This window comes from Pocillopora damicornis, chromosome 1 (genome assembly GCF_964200805.1).
Source record: "Pocillopora damicornis chromosome 1, jaPocDami1.2, whole genome shotgun sequence".
Classification (NCBI taxonomy): Eukaryota; Metazoa; Cnidaria; class Anthozoa; order Scleractinia; family Pocilloporidae; genus Pocillopora; species Pocillopora damicornis.
Genome location: NC_142670.1, coordinates 29,378,011 through 29,395,717, shown reverse-complemented (window position 1 = coordinate 29,395,717; position 17,707 = coordinate 29,378,011). Strand labels below are relative to the sequence as shown.

The following is a 17,707-nucleotide window of genomic DNA, read 5'->3' as shown; positions in this document are numbered from 1 at the left end:
CTATTTAAAACGCTCACAGCATTAATATATATAAAAAAACCAACAAGGTTTTACGCCTTGACAAAGATGACACTGGTTTCACTTTTTTACCATCTACTCTCCTTCGGCCTTGATGAATACTTCGTGTAGGTAAAAGCAAGATTTCGAGTGCAATTTGGTGCTAATAAGCACGAGTAAATTTTTTCAAGACGACAAAATTGTACGAGCCCGTAGGGCAAGTGCAATTGTAGCCTTTGAAAAACTTTCCAAGTCCTTATTACACAAAATTGCAAGAAAACTCATGCCATTATTTGTTAATAATGTACATGGAAAAATCATCACAAAAAGTCAAGACCGAGGAAATTTTTAAAACGCGCACGCTATTTGTAGTTTGTACTCGTATTATAACTTTTCACTCGTGTACATGAGAATGCACTCGTTTTCGGCCAATCAGAAGTGCGTAATTTTTCCAGGCACATTATTACACCACTAGCAAGATTGGAAAATTGTCGGTTTTTGACTGTTTAAATCCCATGATCCGATGCTGAGTACTCCCTTTTGGCTTCAATGCATTTTCTTATTTATAAGCCGATACAATTCAGTGTAAATAAAATTATTTTTTTTGAAGCTGATAAGCTCGTGTATTCTCATTACCTGATTTCTGTACAATGTATTGATATCATAGAAAGAAGTCACACGCTTGTCAATTCTGGGAGTTACAGGTTGGGGAAACGTTATGTTCTGTTCTTCAAATGAATCAATTTTATCATTTTATGAGTGTTTATACATCTAAGAACATGTGACGGCACATATCGTAAATGGTCCAATTATTTGAAGATGTTTTAAGGTTGTGTAAAAACAATTTTCTTTAAAAACCTAACATTATAACGCTTACTTTCAAGTAAAAAAATTAAATTGAAGCTCTAGTAAATATTTTTGTGGGCTCATTACTAATGATCGTTCATTGACAAATTCCGGCTACAACTTTTGTAAACTTTGTCCTGTTTACTAGGGATAGAACTCTGACGAACGAGACTCAATTAAACTGTTTTATTTCGCTCTCGTATTCGCTTATTTACATCAGGTGTGTAAAAAGCTACTCTGCAAAATTTGTAAGAAATCACTCTCTTATACGATATTTTCTGCATTTTGATTGGTTGTTGCCGAGTACTGATTTAAAAGGGTCATTCAAGGTTGCGTTAATTATGTAAACCATTCAATGTCAATAGTGTTCGCACTCATCATCTGACATGTGTCACGTACGAATCAAAGTCTCCGACACACTCCCCCATGCAACATTGCGTGCAAGGGTGCATTCACCTAGGAGACTTAACGAATTCAACTAAACGAAAAAGTTCTCTATAAATCAAGCGTTTCAATTAAGTTCGCAATTTTGAAGTTCAGTGAAAAGGAAATTGTGATTCATTGTTCATCTTCAGCAAGGTCCTGGATTCGGGCTTTGGCAGCAACTGCAGCATCCCGTCTCGGCCTGAAAACTAGTGCGTTTGGGTTCAAATCTGCTGTGGGAGTGTCTGCATGTGTCTCACAAGCCTGGTCGCAGTTTAGCTCAAGAGGGTACAGGTGTTGAACAGGCCTCTCTAACATGCCGTTTGCTGTCTTGAGTTGAACTCCGCGGATGGTTCCGTCCTTCCCGGGATAGGTTTTGTTTACTATCGCCAGTGGCCAACTCCCACGATTCTTGTTTTCGGTCTTTATAGTTACGACATCTCCAACATTTGGCTGAAATTTGGCCGCTTTGTGTGTCAGGTTGTGCCGCTCCCTTAAAGCTGTTAAATATTCTCTCTGCCACCGCCTCCAGAGATTGTTCTTGCAGTTCCTGAGGTATTTAGCGCGTTTGCGTAGGTCCAGGTCTTTGATCCTCCCTGTTTTCTCTTCTGGCAGCTGACTCGTTCGCTGAAACAGGAATGTTGACGGTGTAAGTGTTGGTAGCTCGACATCATCTTCTACATAACTTAATGGACGTCGATTGATTTGTGTTTCCACGTCGAGCAGTACCTCGCTCAGCTCAGTCCAGGTAAGTACACCTCCCCCAATGACTTTGTACATGGCGGACTTTACGACTCCAATCAACCGCTCGAATTGACCTCCCCACCAAGGAGCCCGGCTTAAGTTAAATTTCCAGGTTATGTCGTAATCTTCAAGGAGACTTTGGAGGCGCTCATCTCCTCGCAATTGGCGAAGCCATTTCGCAGCCTTGATAAAGGTGCCTCCATTGTCTGAGTAGATAACACGCGGTCTGCCGCGGCGAGCGATGAGGCGTTTAAGACAGGTAATAAAATTGCTTGTCTCTAGACTAGACAATAATTCTAGGTGCACAGCTCTGGACAGGCTACACGTGAAGATAACCAAGTAAGCTTTCTCCTCGCCCTTCTTGCGTTGTTTATACTTGATAGGACCAGCAAAATCCGTGCCAATAACTTTGAAGGCTGTTCCACCATCTGTACGGTCTGTAGGCAGTAGTCCAGGGGGTGGTACTGTTAAGGGTGAAGCTATGAAACGTTTACAGCCCCAACAAGCAGATCGCACAGACTTCACTAGCTGTCTCAGGGTTGGGATCCAGTACTGTTCACGAATCGCTGCCATGGTAAGGGCCACACCTCCATGTAAGGTTTCGACATGAATCCTCTGTACAAGCTTCCTCGTAAACACGGCGTCTGCTGGCAGGTACACTGGGTATTTTCCTTGAATTCTCCCATGACATTCGAGAATTCTATCTGCATTGGAAACGAGGTTGAGTTTCTGCCTGGTCTGTTCAAAGTGCGGTTTCTGTAAATCTTGAGACTGGACTCTTTCTATCCACCAGTTCTTGGTCTCTTGAATGTCTTCGCTAGTAAGAGGTCCCTTGCGCACCCTGTGAGTGGTGAACCGTCGCACCCAAGCTTGGATGCGAAGAGCTCGGCGTAAATCATGGCGTTCTAGGAGTTCGTCGAACACGTTCCGTTCTTGTTCAGGTTTCTCATTTGCTAGGCTTAGCACTTCTCGGATGACTTTTGCCTCTTCTTCTGAGGTTTCGGATTTCACGGTAACCGGGTTCTCTGGCCACATTTCAGGATTACATAGCCACGCTGGGCCATTCCACCAAAGCTCTGCGTTGGTTACCTGGCCTCCTCGACTCGCCAGGTCCGCTGGGTTATCGGTAGTGGGCACGTGTCTCCACTGGATCTGTGGGTATTGTCTTATTTTTTGCACGCGGTTAGAGACGAACTGTCGGTACTGACCATTTCCTACAATCTAGTGGAGGGCGACGGTGCTGTCCAGCCAACCGTAGATCATGGGTTTGGGTAGTTCTTTTAGAGCGTTTCTTACGTTGATGACTAAATTGGTAGCCATGTGAGCGCTGACTAACTCCAACCTGGGGACGGTTAGTTCTCTCTTGGCTAATCTTGCTTTTGCTGCAACCAGGGTTTGAGTGATTCCATCTTCTTGGCGTACGACTGAATACACCACTGCTCCAACCCCATAAGTTGACGCATCCCCAAACACATGCAGCTCAGCGGAGATGACTGGTTGTTGATAAGGTGCTAAGGGTCTTCGAGTGGTTACTTCCGCCGGAAGTGACTGCTCCCACCTTTGCCAGCGTATTTTCAGATTCTCTGGGATAGGTGCGTCCCATGATACTTTGCAGTCGCACGCTTCTCGGTAGATTTGCTTCCCTTGCAGTGTAATGGGGGACGCTAAGCCAAGGGGGTCGTACACTTTCGCTAGTTTGGCCAGTACTTCACGTTTTGTCGGTGCACTACTCGCGCTTGGGAACTGCACGGCGATAGTATCTTCGAATTTGTCCCATTTTACGCCCAATAGCTTTGACTCACTTGGCTTGACTAGTAACTGTTGTTTTGCATAAGACTGATCTTCGCTTGATGTGGCTTGGGCGCTGTTTTTAGGTAAAGTAGGCTGGGCAACTTCCTCTCCTTGTGCAGGTTGGGTGTCATCTTCCAGCTGTGCATGATTCGAGTGCCATTTGTGTAACTCAAATGTGGCATCCTTCATAATTTTTTGCGTCACCTCCTTTCGTGCTTTTGCTTGCTGTACGTCTTGACCGCCTGTCAACAGGTCGTCTACGTAGAAACTTCGGCGTAGCCGCTCTACCTCCTCCGGGTATTTCTCCGCCCAGGTATCGAGATGGCATTCAAGAACCCCACCTAGTAGAAAGGGTGAGGGGGCGAGCCCAAAGAGTACTCTCGTGAACCGGAATGTCTGCACTTCTGAGTCCGAATCTGTCTGCCAGTGAAAACGGAGGGCATCTCGTTCACTCTCGTGAATCCGGATTTGTAAGAAGGCTTTCTTAATGTCTCCCGCTAGGACAACTGGGTAGGCTCTCTGCTGAATTAGAACGTCCCATAGTTTGTTTTGCAGCGCAGGCCCTGGGTACAGACAGTCATTCAGTGATGGTGAATCGGGTGTCGCTCGGGCAGAGGCGTCATAGACGATCCGCATCTTTGTAGTTTCAGCGGACTTGCGAATCACGCTCTTGTGAGGGATGTAGAACTCTTTCTGTGGCTGTGAAACAGGGGGTGCCTTTTCGATAACGCCTTCTGCCAGCTGTTCTTGAATTATCGCGTCGTATTGAGCCGTCAGTTCCTCGCGTTGAAGTTTTCTACTGAGGTTCTTGAGTCGTTTTAAGCTACCTTCCTTGTTTGAGGGCAGTTCTGCGTGGTTAGCTTTCCATGGGAGGGTGGTCTCGTACCAGCCTTCTGGCGAGCGTGTTAGGCGTTCCTTAAACTCATCAAATACCATCGACTGGTCATGATCTGCTATATCACGCAATCCTAAGACGTCCAATCTGCACAGATCTTCGTAGTTGCTTTGACTTGTCTGGGTGAGAAGCATGGTGTTTTTGTCAAACTCCTTTCCTGGGGACATCAGAAACCATCCGAATTTGGTGAGTTCTGCGATAGGGTCATTCTCTTGTCCAATTCTTGGCTTTGTTTCCGTTTTAATTCTGGCGTACTCCCCACTGCCAAGCACCACGTGAACCGGAAGAGACGCTTTTGTGTCATCATCGTAAACATTTACGCCTTTCAAGTGTGGGTGTTTCTCAATTAGCGTGCGATAATTAGGGTTTTCAATAGACAACAACTCTGTCTTGTTCACTTTGGTAGCTTTGACGGACAGCGAAAATTGATGGTTGACAGATCTTAATTCGAGATCGTAGACTTCGAGTTTGGCAATTTTAGAGGACATCAGCATATCGATCGTTTTTGTCTGGACATCGGTTGGCTTTACGCGAAGTAGTTCGATCAGCTTTGCCGACACGTACGAACTGCCGGCTCCAGAATCGATAAGCGCTCTGCATTTAATTCCGTTGACCTCTATGATGACTACTGGGAACAGACCCTCTCCAGTTTGGTTTGTTGTCAAAGCGACCCCATGTGCTGGTGGCTGGTTAACTTGGCTTGTCGGGTTTGGTGTGTCACAAATCGACGTGTGGTGACGCTTATGGCAGCGTTGACAGGCTGATTTGCTCGGACAATAGAACGCGCGGTGGTTCCCAGACAGACAATTGAAACATAAACGCTTATTTAATAAAATTTGTCTGCGATCAGCGACATGTGTCACTCTTGTACATTCGATGGCTTTGTGATCTTCGCCGCAGTAAACGCAAGGCCAACAGCGGGGTTTACCATCGGCGTCCCGACGTGTGTGGTAAATTCTTGCTTGCTGGCGTAAGTTCCGTTTTGTTGATTGCTGTTCTTGCTCACGCTCACGCTGGTTTATATCCATTGGATTTCTCCTGGTCCACAATCGAACTGCTTCTGAAAGTTTTGCAAAGTCCCAGCTTTCCCAGTCGGGGTCGGTCCGGACGAGATCTCCGCGGATCGCTGGCAATTTGTCTAGTGTCATAGACACCGCCCCATTGACTTGTTCCAGTTTGTTTAGTGTCTGCAGGGCTTGCACACAGTACGTTAGCTTTTCGCTAAATTCACCAATTTTTCTCGGGTTTGGGCTTGATATTGAGGGGAGATCCAGAATCTCTTTGATGTAAGCTTTGACGATTTCTGACTCCTTTCCGAACCTCTCGCTCAGGATACTCTTCGCCCGATTGTATCCCTCAGCCGTGAAGGGCAACGCCTCTATTGCTCTTTTCACTTTGACATCCAGTAGTTCTCGAAGGTAGGTAAATTTCGTGATCGGTTGAGCGCCCGTTTTATCGATTGCTTCTGTGAACTGTCCCCAAAATCGTGGCCAGTCCATATAGGTACCGTCAAACTTCGTTATCATCAGTTTAGGCAGCTTGGCTTGTATGTCGCTTGGCGTCGTCGTCGCTTGTTGGGAGTGTGGCTCAACTTGGATTTCTGCCTGCATCTCTATCTTCGCTTTGTGAAACTTAAGTTCTTCTTGCTTGACAATTGCTTCTGCTTCTCTTTTGCGGTCGTCGATCCACGTGCACATTTTATCCACTTCGCAATCCGCTTTTTCCAGTTGTGCGTCGATTCCGCTGTTCCACGCCTCGATGTCGGCAATTTCTTCTTTCGCACCTAGTTTTGTCGCTTCTACTTCTATCCGCATTCGATTTAGTTCTTTACTAAGGGACCGCAGGGTAGACAAATGTCTTTCGATCGCTTCTGACTTCCCTGTTTCCACGATGGTGTTCGTTTTACCAATGCTCATTTTAAGCTGTGTTACTTTGATATCTAGATTCGCTTCAGTCGCTTCCATCTCCGCAATCTTCGCACGGGCGGAAAATCAGGACTAAAATTATACTCACAACAGTTGTACGTCCTTACTGTTATCCTTCGGAATTGTCGCGTTGCCGGAGGTGCCACGTTTTGTAAACTTTGTCCTGTTTACTAGGGATAGAACTCTGACGAACGAGACTCAATTAAACTGTTTTATTTCGCTCTCGTATTCGCTTATTTACATCAGGTGTGTAAAAAGCTACTCTGCAAAATTTGTAAGAAATCTCTCTCTTATACGATATGTTCTGCATTTTGATTGGTTGTTGCCGAGTACTGATTTAAAAGGGTCATTCAAGGTTGCGTTAATTATGTAAACCATTCAATGTCAATAGTGTTCGCACTCATCATCTGACATGTGTCACGTACGAATCAAAGTCTCCGACACAACAAGGACTATTCTGCAAAAAGCTGAACGCATCAAGGAGAAAATTTCATAGACTAGTTCGCTCAATAGGTTATATGCTTAGAGGCTTCGGAATCTGGAAAAGGTCGTTTTCGGATGCCTTGTTACACGACCTGGCGACCTGGTCACGTGTTAAAGTTGAAACTCAAAGGAGTGTGACCTGTAACCTGATGAAGAAAGGGGGGACAGGGGATGGGGGGGGGGGGGGCTTTGGAGATGTAACTTGCAACAAACAAAAAGTTATCTGCCCCTCCCTCCCCTCCCTCTTCCCTCCATTTGAAGTCACTGGATCCATCCTTGCAAAATGTGTCGTTACTGAAGCGCTACAAGTCTATTGTAATAGCTTGAGTCCTAGCCCTAAAGTGATTGTGTATTTCAGGCTCATATTGTAAAAAAATAATAATAAAATACTTCTTCAGATCTAATAGACAATATACATCCTAATCCATTTGAAGAGCAAGAGCTTGTGCCATAAGTCTGTCCGCCATCGGAGCTTTAATTTTTTTAGCCTTCTTCTCAGCGATGATACACCTGGGAAAACCAACAAAGAAACAAAAAAGAATTTTCAAACAAAACTACACGAAAAAAATCAGAAAGGTAGTTGACAAAAACTAGCTATATTCTGCTTTGTACGTTTTGACCCGCATTCTCCTAAAAAAGTCTTAAAGAGTGCCATTATCGCTTACGTAGTATAGAGCTGCAGCGGGGATTTGCGAGGGTATGCAATCAAATGAATTTATTGTAACCATCATTAGAGCAACCAAAAAATCTGCGACGACTGTAGTGAAAAAAATTTGCAGCAATTTGGATGACAAAACCGCGTTCACGGTTCCTACAGTCAGCCGGGATTTTGAAACTCCCAGCCTTTTACCTGACTTTCTTTTAAAAAGCAATTTTTGCCTGACCAACTGAATTATGACAATGTGACATACGAATTCTGTTGATGGTCTCTAATCCCTACTCACGGCCATCCTCTTTAACCATAACTTAATTCTTTCAACAAGTCACATACAATGTACAAGAATGGGAAGTTACTTTAGAAAACGTGGAAAAAAAATGATTTTCTTAGAAACCGACATCAGCGAATAATTTAAAACTCAGAGAGAATATGCCGATCGGGAATCTGTCAAATATTATGAGAAGATATGACCAATAAAATAAAAGAGTCTACGACGGGATGGGTAAACGAAATAGTTACCTGGCAAATTGCTGATCCTCTTTGCGTTTCGAATGCATAGCAGCATTGATCAAGAACAACTCGTAAACATCTCGCTACAAATAAACATATGAGCACACGTCGAGTGTTAGCAACTTCCAGCACAGACGCCCATTCACCCAGGAAGACCGCCTTATGGAGTTGGGTCGTAGCCGTTTACAGTTAAACCACCACAGCGACAACTCTCCTACTTGGCTACACGTATTAGCGTTGGTTTAGGTTTACCTCGTGCTGTGATTGGTCCAGAAAACTTCCATCACCCTCTCAAGCAATCAGATGCAAAACCGAAACCAATCACGACTTCATGACCATAGCTCAAGGCGGTATTTCTTTCTTAAATTTTTTCCTCAAGCAAAGAGGCGTTTTGATTCTTACCTGCGCTCTACTTCCGCCCATAAGGTCCACTTTATAACGGAGAGGTTTTAACAATGCTACAGCCTTATCAAAGTTTCCCTAGAAATAACAGGAGAGAAAAAGAAAGCAACAGGAATAGAAACATGTAAACTTGATTTCAAGCAAAGCGCTGTTTATAGTAAATGGTTTGAACCCGGGGGTAACATGTGATCATTTAGTCTCATCGTCCTGGTGAGGGTGGTCCTGAGAAGGACTGTTGACGGTATCAGTGGCTGACGTTACTGAGTGGAAGTCGTTATCAGAATGAATGACTTCCGCTAAGGTTGTCGAAAAGTCAGTCACCACTACAGACAACATTCTTTCGCAGGATTACACTCACCCGGACAGTCGGACCACTCGATCGCAAAGCAATAGCACTGTTTGTTATGAAAACCATCACTATACACTCACCTTATCAGCTTCTACAAATGCCTCGCAAATGGCGAGACCAACCGTACGTGATATTTCACAATTCGCTCCCGAGCCATCTCTAGAAAGAAGAAACCAAAAGAAAAGGATATTGTCAAAATGATCAAAATAGGGAGCTCAGAACCTTACAAGGTTGAGTAACCAAAATAAAATTGGTTCATTTTCCTAGGGGGGAATACTTCATTAGCCCCAGGCCTCCATGATGTTAACTTCACTTCGTTTTGTTTGTTCGATCGTTTTAACTGTTTGTTTACCCTCCCTCCCGTCCCATGGGGCTTTCCTCCAGCCCTTGGGAGCTCTGCGTGCCCCAAAGATACCCAAACAGACTCACTGTCTCGTTGGTTCGCTGTGTTGTGGAAGAGAGTTGTGGCTGGGAATAATTATACATTGTTTTCGTTCTTGTTTACGTGTTCTCGATTTTCATGTGACAATAATCGAAACTGTTGTATGTGAATTATTTCCTGGGAGTTGGTAGTATATTATCACCTCAAGGTTCCCATTTCTTCCCTTGGTTTCGCTTGTTCGTTGGATTATTTGTTTGTTTGTTTGTGTTGGTTGTGCCCTGACAACACATTGCTGATGGTAAAACTCAAACTTACTTCATACCTAACATATTTTCTCAAGGAATCCAACAGTTTCATGGTCAAATCTTCATTCTTTGCCCCCAGCGTGCTCATAAGCATATGACTGTCATTAAATGCCTGTAGATACCATAAGTGTAGACTTGTGTTATCTTCGATTGCCACCACATGACGCGGAAAACAGAGAAACGATGCTTTTTCTTTCATTCAATTCACTTACCAGAAAATGGTCATCTGCGTGGCTCTCCCAATACTGGCAGAGCTGCTGCCATCTATCACCAACATCGACACCTGCAATAAGAAAGTTTAATCGCGTCTTGTATTTGCTTATTCCTCTTTGTTTTTTTGTTTGTTTTGTTTGGATTAGTTTGTTTTTGTACTAAAGCCGATTGAAATTAATTACAATAATCAACTAGAACAACGGAAAACAATACAAGGAGCCGGTAAAAACACAAAGAAAAAACAAGAAAACTTCCCAACTTTTGTTTACTAACCTTCAAATTTCAGTCGATAGAGCAGGGATGATCCATCCGTCAGCGGAAAAGTGGCACTTGCTTTAAATCTCGGTAACATCTGCAAATAGGGTATATCATGCAATTTAACTGCGAACAGGACGAAAGCGATCTTATTGGAATACGATAAAAAAAAAGGGGTCTATTTCCCTAATGGTGGGTTTACAAAAACGAACAATAATCATGCCAGCCATAATGAAGACGTCTTCTAAGGGGGAAAGAAATTTAGCGAAGAACAAAAAATAATTGAAGTTACACGTGGATTTACCTCAGTGTCATAGATGTTTAATGCCGCTTCGTAATCTCCCTGAAGAGCGACAACATAACGATTTTAGCGCAAAATAAAGGGAAAAAACGGTGCCTTCACGCTGTAAAGTACTTCATTAAGTAATCACATTTAGTCTTCCGATGTCAAGTTATAAACTGAATGAGGTTATATCTCTCCCAACAGGTGGCAACTGCTTAAATCGCAAATCAGTAAGGAAATAAAAAGAGAAACATCGAAATGCAGTTGCTCTCTGTCAACCCTGTGGCTCCCTTGCAAAATTTTCTTACAACGATAGTCATCAGTAATCCGACGCTCATAATTCACTATCTTTCTAAAATGCACACAGGACACGAACGTTGCCATTATGAGTGTTACTCAGCAACCTGGCCGCTCATCAGTAGCCTGCGAGTTAACGCTTCAGTACGAGCGTTTCTTCGCCGGCAAGAAAGTTTGAGGTCCTGAGAAACGTTAGCCGGCGAAAGGTTGGCAGGTGGTCCGCCTCAGTCTGCTCAAAGTCTCACACGTACATTATAATTCTGTGCGACGAGTGCGACGCCTTTGCATTGAGAATTGCTATCAAATTGGCTTCGTCCATACTCGGATTTTAGCACTTATTCCGAAAGGTTACGTTGCTTTTTCGAATCTGTAAACAACATTGGTGGTAGATTTTATGTAGACATGTGGTTTCGTGGCATACTTCACCTTTAGCTAAATAGAAGAAGTGTAACTTGAAATCAGCTTCATGCACCATTTATAATCTTTTCGGTGGTTCCTTAAAGCTTTAAGAAGTGGTAACTTTGCTCTTTACTTATCTATACATACACACGCCACTGTTAGCTTTTATTAAGAGCGTACCTTTTCAATATAGTACAAAGCCCAGTGCCAGAAATTGTGGCAGGCCAAAGACTCACATGGCTGGCAAGGAAAAGAAGAAGATTCATTTCAATTAATATTAAATGACTGGACCGCTACTCAATGCTTACGAGTACCTAGCCTGCAGAGTAGGCGTAATATTGTCGAGCTAGTGCTCTGCATTTTCTTAACGGAAACTATGGCCGCCATCTTTGATTTTAATGGAAGCGGAAGGCTGGGAAGAGGGGGCGGTGAACAGTCAAAAATAAGGAGAGAGGCGGGGGTGGGGGCGTGAATATTCGAGTATCTAGTGAAAAAATCAGACGTTTTTCAGACGGTTAGGAAATGTTCTTGCAGAACTTGTGAGATAAAATTCAGAAATTTATCCGAAAAATGAAGACAAAAAAAAAAGATGTAACATTGCCTTCATTCTAAATATCAAGAGGTCAAACAGACAATTAAATTAATATCCCACCTTCCAGTTTTCCACGGTCTTACTCATAAATTCAATTCCTTCATCCTGACGACCTTCCATCTCCATAACATGAGCCAAGGCATGAGTTGCCCACGTGTCTTTGGGAATAAGCTCCAATCCCTACCGTTTAGATTGGCATGTTTCAAAATTAAATTTTTAAGAGACTTAGCAAGTAGACAGTCAAAGTAATTTTCAATTGAGTGTTAAAAGTAATCCGTGATGACTTTGCTTTTGCTTTACTTTACTGTGTGATTGGGCCAGAAAACTTACGCAATCAGATGCAAAACAAAAACCAATCACGACTTGATCGCCCGCGTTTTCCCGCGCTTTAGGCAGTTTACGTGGTTTTATTATGAGTTCTCATTGGCTCACTGACACATTACTGATTAATTTCTCAGTGGGGTTTTTCCTTTCTTCTGATTGCCCCTTGTTATTGCTTTGCATTTGGTTTTACAACACTCAATTGAAAAGGACCGAAAAGCACTCTTAATGAAACCAATGAAAACAGAATGTACTGTATATGGTACCACAAGGTTTTTCGGGGTTCCGTTACCGTAGACAAGGAAATTCTATGCCAGTCTGTGGATAAAGCTAAATATGCATCTTCACCGTTGGGGATGGGGGAAGGAGTTATTGCAAGATAATTTGGTTTTTATCAACTGAGTTGACAATGTAAATTGGCCGCCGTAAAAAGTTTCTAAAGCTGGCGTTTCAGCTTAGAAGCTCTTAACGGTGGCCAATTTCCACTATCAACTCGGTTGATAAAACCCAACTATCTTAACTCGGTAGTGTGTTCAGTCTGAGATTTCCATAACCCGCTGAAAGTGTTTCCGTTGCTTGTCTGTCTGTTTGTTCAGTTCTTGTTTCAGTTTGAGTCCAACCCTCATCTGTCAATCCCATAATGATTACACTCCATATACTGCTTTGAATTCCACTTCGGTGCACTGTTCTTAGAAACACTATGCTTAAGAAGTTTGCTCGATATCCTAACCAGACTGAGGAAATTATTATAACGAATACTTAACAACTTCTAAATGGTTTTTCTCAGTTGTCTCCATGAATTACCTTTCGAGCTTGTTTTTCTGCTTCCTGGTAGAAGTTAGTCTCCTCTAACCCAAAGGCATACATACCAAAAAGATACCTGCAGTTAAAAAAATACCATATGTCAAGGACGATCATTTGGTTTAGAATAAATGGCTAACATAACATTGTTTTATTTTGTGTCAATGGGTACCTGACACAATCAAGATAATAGATAAAAATTTCCAATCTTAAAAGATGTATACACATTCTATAAAAAAGTAGAATCAATTAAGTCTGGGGTTCTATAACTGACTCATAGATTATCAGTGTTTATGTTATTTTCTTAAAGAGGAAGGTAACTTGCATCATAGAAACACCTGCCCCCCCCCCCCAACCCCTCTCTGCCTAGTTGACGTTTAAGCCTGGGAAGAGAATTTCAACAGCTATTTTTTTAATGAAATGAAATCATAATTCCCATTACAACAAAAGAAATAGCCTAATCAAAGTAAATACAAGGAAAACCTCAAACCATATGGACAGGATAAAAAATACATAAATGTGATATTTTATTAACTTAAAAGTTAAGTAGACTATAGTTACAACTGCCACAGTTACTGGGTTGGTAAAGTCAGTGTACATATAATAATGAAATTTTAATTGATTGCTCAATATAATCATGAATCAAAATCATAGACAAGTACTGTTATTACTTAATTTACCCATATAAAGGTATTTCATGTTTCCAATGTGGCAACACTCTTGCTACACTGTCTCTTATCCTGTCTTTGGGACCAAAAAATATGCCATAATCCCCAAGCATCTTTAGTGCCAGAATATCTGTTGGGTAAGCCATCACTATGTCATCCCAGATTTCTTGTGCTTTTGGTATATTTCTATACAGTCATTAACAACAAGGGTTGGTTAGTAAAGTCTTCTCAAGCTAAGTGTCCCAATTAAATTGTAGCCAGAGCTTATCCCAGTTTCCATAGCATGAAACAAGTAGGAGTAAATTGTATACTACTTCCTGAATGGGATGCCAGTTCAATGCAAGGTTACTCACAGCATTAAGGCTTCCCAGACACTTTGCTAAAAAAACACTGTACCCATTTAGACTCCAGGGTGGAGAGAGGCACCATGCTCAAGAACACAACACAATGACCCTACTACAGTGCTCTTAAACCAATAACTCTCAAACCAGAGTCCCATCCACTCACTATTGGGCCAACCCACCTCCCTAAAACCCTTTAACTCCCAAGATCTCATTAGGAATTCTCCTTAATGCCTGCCATATAGTTATGATGTCAGTTTGGAGAATTTGGTATTGTATCAACTAATAATCCCTTACTTAATATTTTTCTTTATTCTCATCACTTGTCTACTTGATAATTTGTATTGATATTGTAAGGAGAAATTTCGTCTTGGTCACTCATGGAAGTTAGAGGGTTAACAACAAGAAAACAGGCTGGAAACATTTTAATTAACCATTCAGGTTAACAAATTCTGACTGAATACAGCTGAATAAATCATCAAGCCCAAGGCTGCCTAAACTTTCTAGTTCTGATCTGGTTGAGTTTCAAATCTATAAGTTGGATATTTGTATGGAAATAAACAATGGCTCCGATAGAACCTGGGAATCTGAGGCCTGCGGATTCAAGACCCATCCAGCTATATGCAAACGAGAAGTGCTGCATCTTAAATTCATCTGCATACTATAGAAATTAGCAGGTAGGGTTTAATACATAAACACTTATAGTATGATAAAAGTCTAATATGATAAGCTTCTTAGTGAATGTGACATTATGAAAACTAAGTACCATTGATGTTCTGTATAATGAACAAGCTCCTGTTATTACCAAGCACTTATAAAAACTCAGGAGATTAAAAGGAGGAAAAAAATTGATTATAGTGACCCTCCATAATCCAAAAGTATTATAACATGTAATGAAAAGGTCGAGGTTGTTATATTCAAAGTTAATAAAAGTTACTGGTAAAGATAGTCATTATATCTCTCAGTTAGAACATGTGCTTTAATTGGTTAATTTAGCAGGCCATACTTCACTGCACAGCCAACTAAATTCAAAAGTTTCTTCGAATTGAAATCTTCTATTTCAACCCAGAGATAAAATAAGTAACTCAATAACCTGATTTACTAAGTCTGTATTGTAAGTTATGGAAGCTTGCTTTTTTTCCACTCAGATTTATCACACCTGAGACATAAATCCAGGTGCAAAAAAATTGGTCTGTAACTTACAGTAAAGACCTCAAACTCAGTTAATAAGAGATATAAATAAAGTTATAAGACATATGAAATGACATCTAAATATATCTTACCCTGCAGCTATTGCTTTTGCAGCATTAAAGTGGAGCATTTCTCTGTCATTAAGTTTGCCCTTTGAAGCTAGTGACTGGGCAACATCCATCGAATTCTTTACTTCAAAGATAGATGCCAAAACATGACCCATGGCTGTTGTGAAAAGACAAAAGGTCAAAATCAGTATGATGTCATTTACGCAAAACAGAAAAACCGTAAGTAGTCCCTCCTTTTCAACAAAATCCACAGTGGAAGTAGGAAAAAAATCAGCTGTAAAAAAATTAAGTGACAAAAGTCTTGGCAAACTCAACAACTAATACCATTTCAATTTTGTCAATCAATAACTTTTATTTTCCTCCCTATCTCATCCAGTTTAATGTTTTCAAATGTCAAAACATGCTCACTCTTTTCTTGTCACATTGATTTGGTGAAAATGTGGGGACTTAAAAATACATGACAGTAACTTATTAGAGATCATGCATTTACAAAATTGCTGATTTTTAAATTGTTCTGTTGATGGCCATTGATCACTTGCGAAGAGGAAAAGTGCCAACTACTTTAATGCCAGTAGAGTAGGTGTAATACCCTTAGTTAGCACTTAAAACTATCATTTGGAAAGATTTCCAGCAGTTTAGAAGTTTTCCATATTATGCATTTTTTTTTAAAATACTATTTCACAAATGAATTTAAAAAACCTGTAACTCTGAAAATAATCTTTACAAATTTTTACATGTCTACTATGCTAAAGGACCATCTGAATTCATTTTATAGATGGACGCCCATTAAGAAAGCTTAGTACATTTACCAAAATCAGGATCTGCCTCCAACATTCTGGTTATTGAATTCTGCAGACCACCAACACTGTCATAGTCAAGGTGAGCCACAACCTTAAAAACAGCAACTATTGGTTACAAGTTGGAATAATCAAATGATTATAGAAAGGAAATCATCATGAATGAACCAATATAATTAGAGGAAAAAATTTAACCACCTGTCCACTACAAATATCTATCAGAGATCAAATTTGATAGCAACCTCTTAATTAATGGTTGGTACTTTTCTTTATCTGGTTGCTGATGTGTTCAACTAGTCTAACATGCATATGGATGACCAACAAGTAATATTGACACATTTTCTAAAGGAAAATAAAGTCCCCTTTTTTCCATCAAAACGTGTTTTATAGCAATTCTGAAATTACTAACAACTCCTTCAATATTGACCTAACCTGAGTGAGGGAGGCATCGAACATTTTCGCCGCTTCATTGCTTGTTGTTGACAGTAAAAGACCTTCCTTCCTCCATGCCTACAAAACAAAACATTTTTCTTCCTTTTAACGATAAGAGTGATAAGCATCTTACTTCTCCTTACGGCAACAGACGTAAAAACAAAATGCAGCATTTTATAGTTAGCATTATATTGATCGTGATGATCTGCTCTCAGAAAAATCTTACATTTTTTTTCTTCGAAAATCATCAAGGCGGTTTATTTCCTCCATCTAATGATAATAACTACTACGAATCAATTTCTTTATTATTTTTGCTTGGTCAAGGCTCCCCATTACAATGATCTTCGATCCCCGATCTTCGACCTGCAGCATATATGTTCATGTAGTTACGATCTATTACAATTTGCGAGTATAAAAAGATACCAACTCCAAGTCTACTACGAAAAGCATGAAAAAGCAATTTTTGGGGGTCTGATTAAAGCGAAAAAAAAAATTGTCCGCCTGTCACATAATTCAAACACCATATCCCCTTGGGAAGAAAGGCGGAACTAGAAGGTAGAGGCGAATGCATCACATCTAAAGCAAAACAAATAGAGACACTAACATCAACATCTCGCCAGTGGGTGTGTAGGTATGACATTTTTAACGCAATCAAGCACGAATCTGGACAACGACTGACTTCCCCGCAGACAACTCCAACCACTGTCACCTGTCCAATGTCACGGAGAGAATGACAAAGCATGCGAGAAGTATTTATAATTATTAAGGGACTGGTGCCCCCTAATTTAGGTCCAGAGCCTGCTATTCTTTTGGTCAGTGGTAGTGATGACGTAACGCAAGAAAGATAGCTTTCGTGTCATGCAAACCTGTCACTCAGTTAGTAACGAAATAAGTGGTTTGGCGTGAAAGGGAAGTTTGTCTTTATATTAGGCTTAGACAAAAAAATCGTGAGAATTATGCAGATGTTAAGAAAATGTTAGGAATATCTCGAGAGCTTTGGGGGGAAAGAGAAAATTCTGAATGGATTTTTACTGCAGTTTACGGAATGTGTGTTACTAGGTTTGGTTGAAAAGAGGAAGGGTTAACATGGGCAGACAGAATCTCTTTCAGAAAAGGTCGAGTCAATTACGTTACAAGGAGGATAAAAGAAACACAGGCGATTTTGAAGAAAACGTCACTCAAAGGAGCGTTCATCGTTTATGAACGCTGTGGGGGGAGAGGGTGGGGGGTGAATTAGGGAATTTTTTGTTGTGTCACGATAAAATTTTCCTGATCCCCCTGTAAGGATTTGTAGTATTTTTTTGAACCCCCTCCGGCACATATTAACCACGTAGAGAAC

General features: G+C 41.2%; 3 protein-coding genes across 3 annotated transcripts; all 3 read right to left on the bottom strand.

The window, feature by feature from the left end:
- Positions 1–1,017: 1,017 nt before the first annotated feature.
- LOC149053178 (uncharacterized) lies at positions 1,018–6,837 on the bottom strand. The gene has a single exon (XM_089188928.1). It carries the CDS (start codon positions 6,658–6,660, stop codon positions 3,232–3,234), a length of 3,429 nt encoding a protein of 1,142 aa, XP_089045054.1. The 5' UTR covers positions 6,661–6,837; the 3' UTR covers positions 1,018–3,231.
- On the bottom strand, positions 1,258–2,302 carry LOC149053179 (uncharacterized). Its single transcript, XM_089189042.1, has one exon. It carries the CDS (start codon positions 2,044–2,046, stop codon positions 1,402–1,404), a length of 645 nt encoding a protein of 214 aa, XP_089045168.1. The 5' UTR covers positions 2,047–2,302; the 3' UTR covers positions 1,258–1,401.
- LOC113664203 (tetratricopeptide repeat protein 38) lies at positions 6,820–17,164 on the bottom strand. Its single transcript, XM_089189105.1, has 16 exons — positions 16,973–17,164; positions 16,369–16,446; positions 15,949–16,030; positions 15,164–15,296; positions 13,552–13,725; positions 12,875–12,950; positions 11,810–11,929; positions 11,338–11,397; positions 10,483–10,521; positions 10,197–10,275; positions 9,923–9,993; positions 9,728–9,822; positions 9,104–9,182; positions 8,675–8,752; positions 8,282–8,355; positions 6,820–7,614 (listed from the first exon to the last, which is right to left on the bottom strand). Exons 1-16 carry the CDS (start codon positions 17,108–17,110, stop codon positions 7,524–7,526), a joined length of 1,467 nt encoding a protein of 488 aa, XP_089045231.1. The 5' UTR covers positions 17,111–17,164; the 3' UTR covers positions 6,820–7,523.
- Positions 17,165–17,707: the final 543 nt, after the last annotated feature.

What these genes read in the sequence shown, in the direction of transcription:
- LOC113664203 (XM_089189105.1), bottom strand. Translation starts at nt 17,110, where the DNA reads ATGCTTTGTCATTCTCTCCGTGACATTGGACAGGTGACAGTGGTTGGA. An exon ending in GCAAAAGCAATAGCTGCAGG is followed by an intron (nt 13,726 to 15,163) that starts GTAAGATATATT and finishes ATGACTGTATAG; the next exon opens with AAATATACCAAAAGCACAAG. An exon ending in CAGAAAAACAAGCTCGAAAG is followed by an intron (nt 11,930 to 12,874) that starts GTAATTCATGGA and finishes TCTAAACGGTAG; the next exon opens with GGATTGGAGCTTATTCCCAA.
- LOC149053178 (XM_089188928.1), bottom strand. Translation starts at nt 6,660, where the DNA reads ATGGAAGCGACTGAAGCGAATCTAGATATCAAAGTAACACAGCTTAAA.
- LOC149053179 (XM_089189042.1), bottom strand. Translation starts at nt 2,046, where the DNA reads ATGTACAAAGTCATTGGGGGAGGTGTACTTACCTGGACTGAGCTGAGC.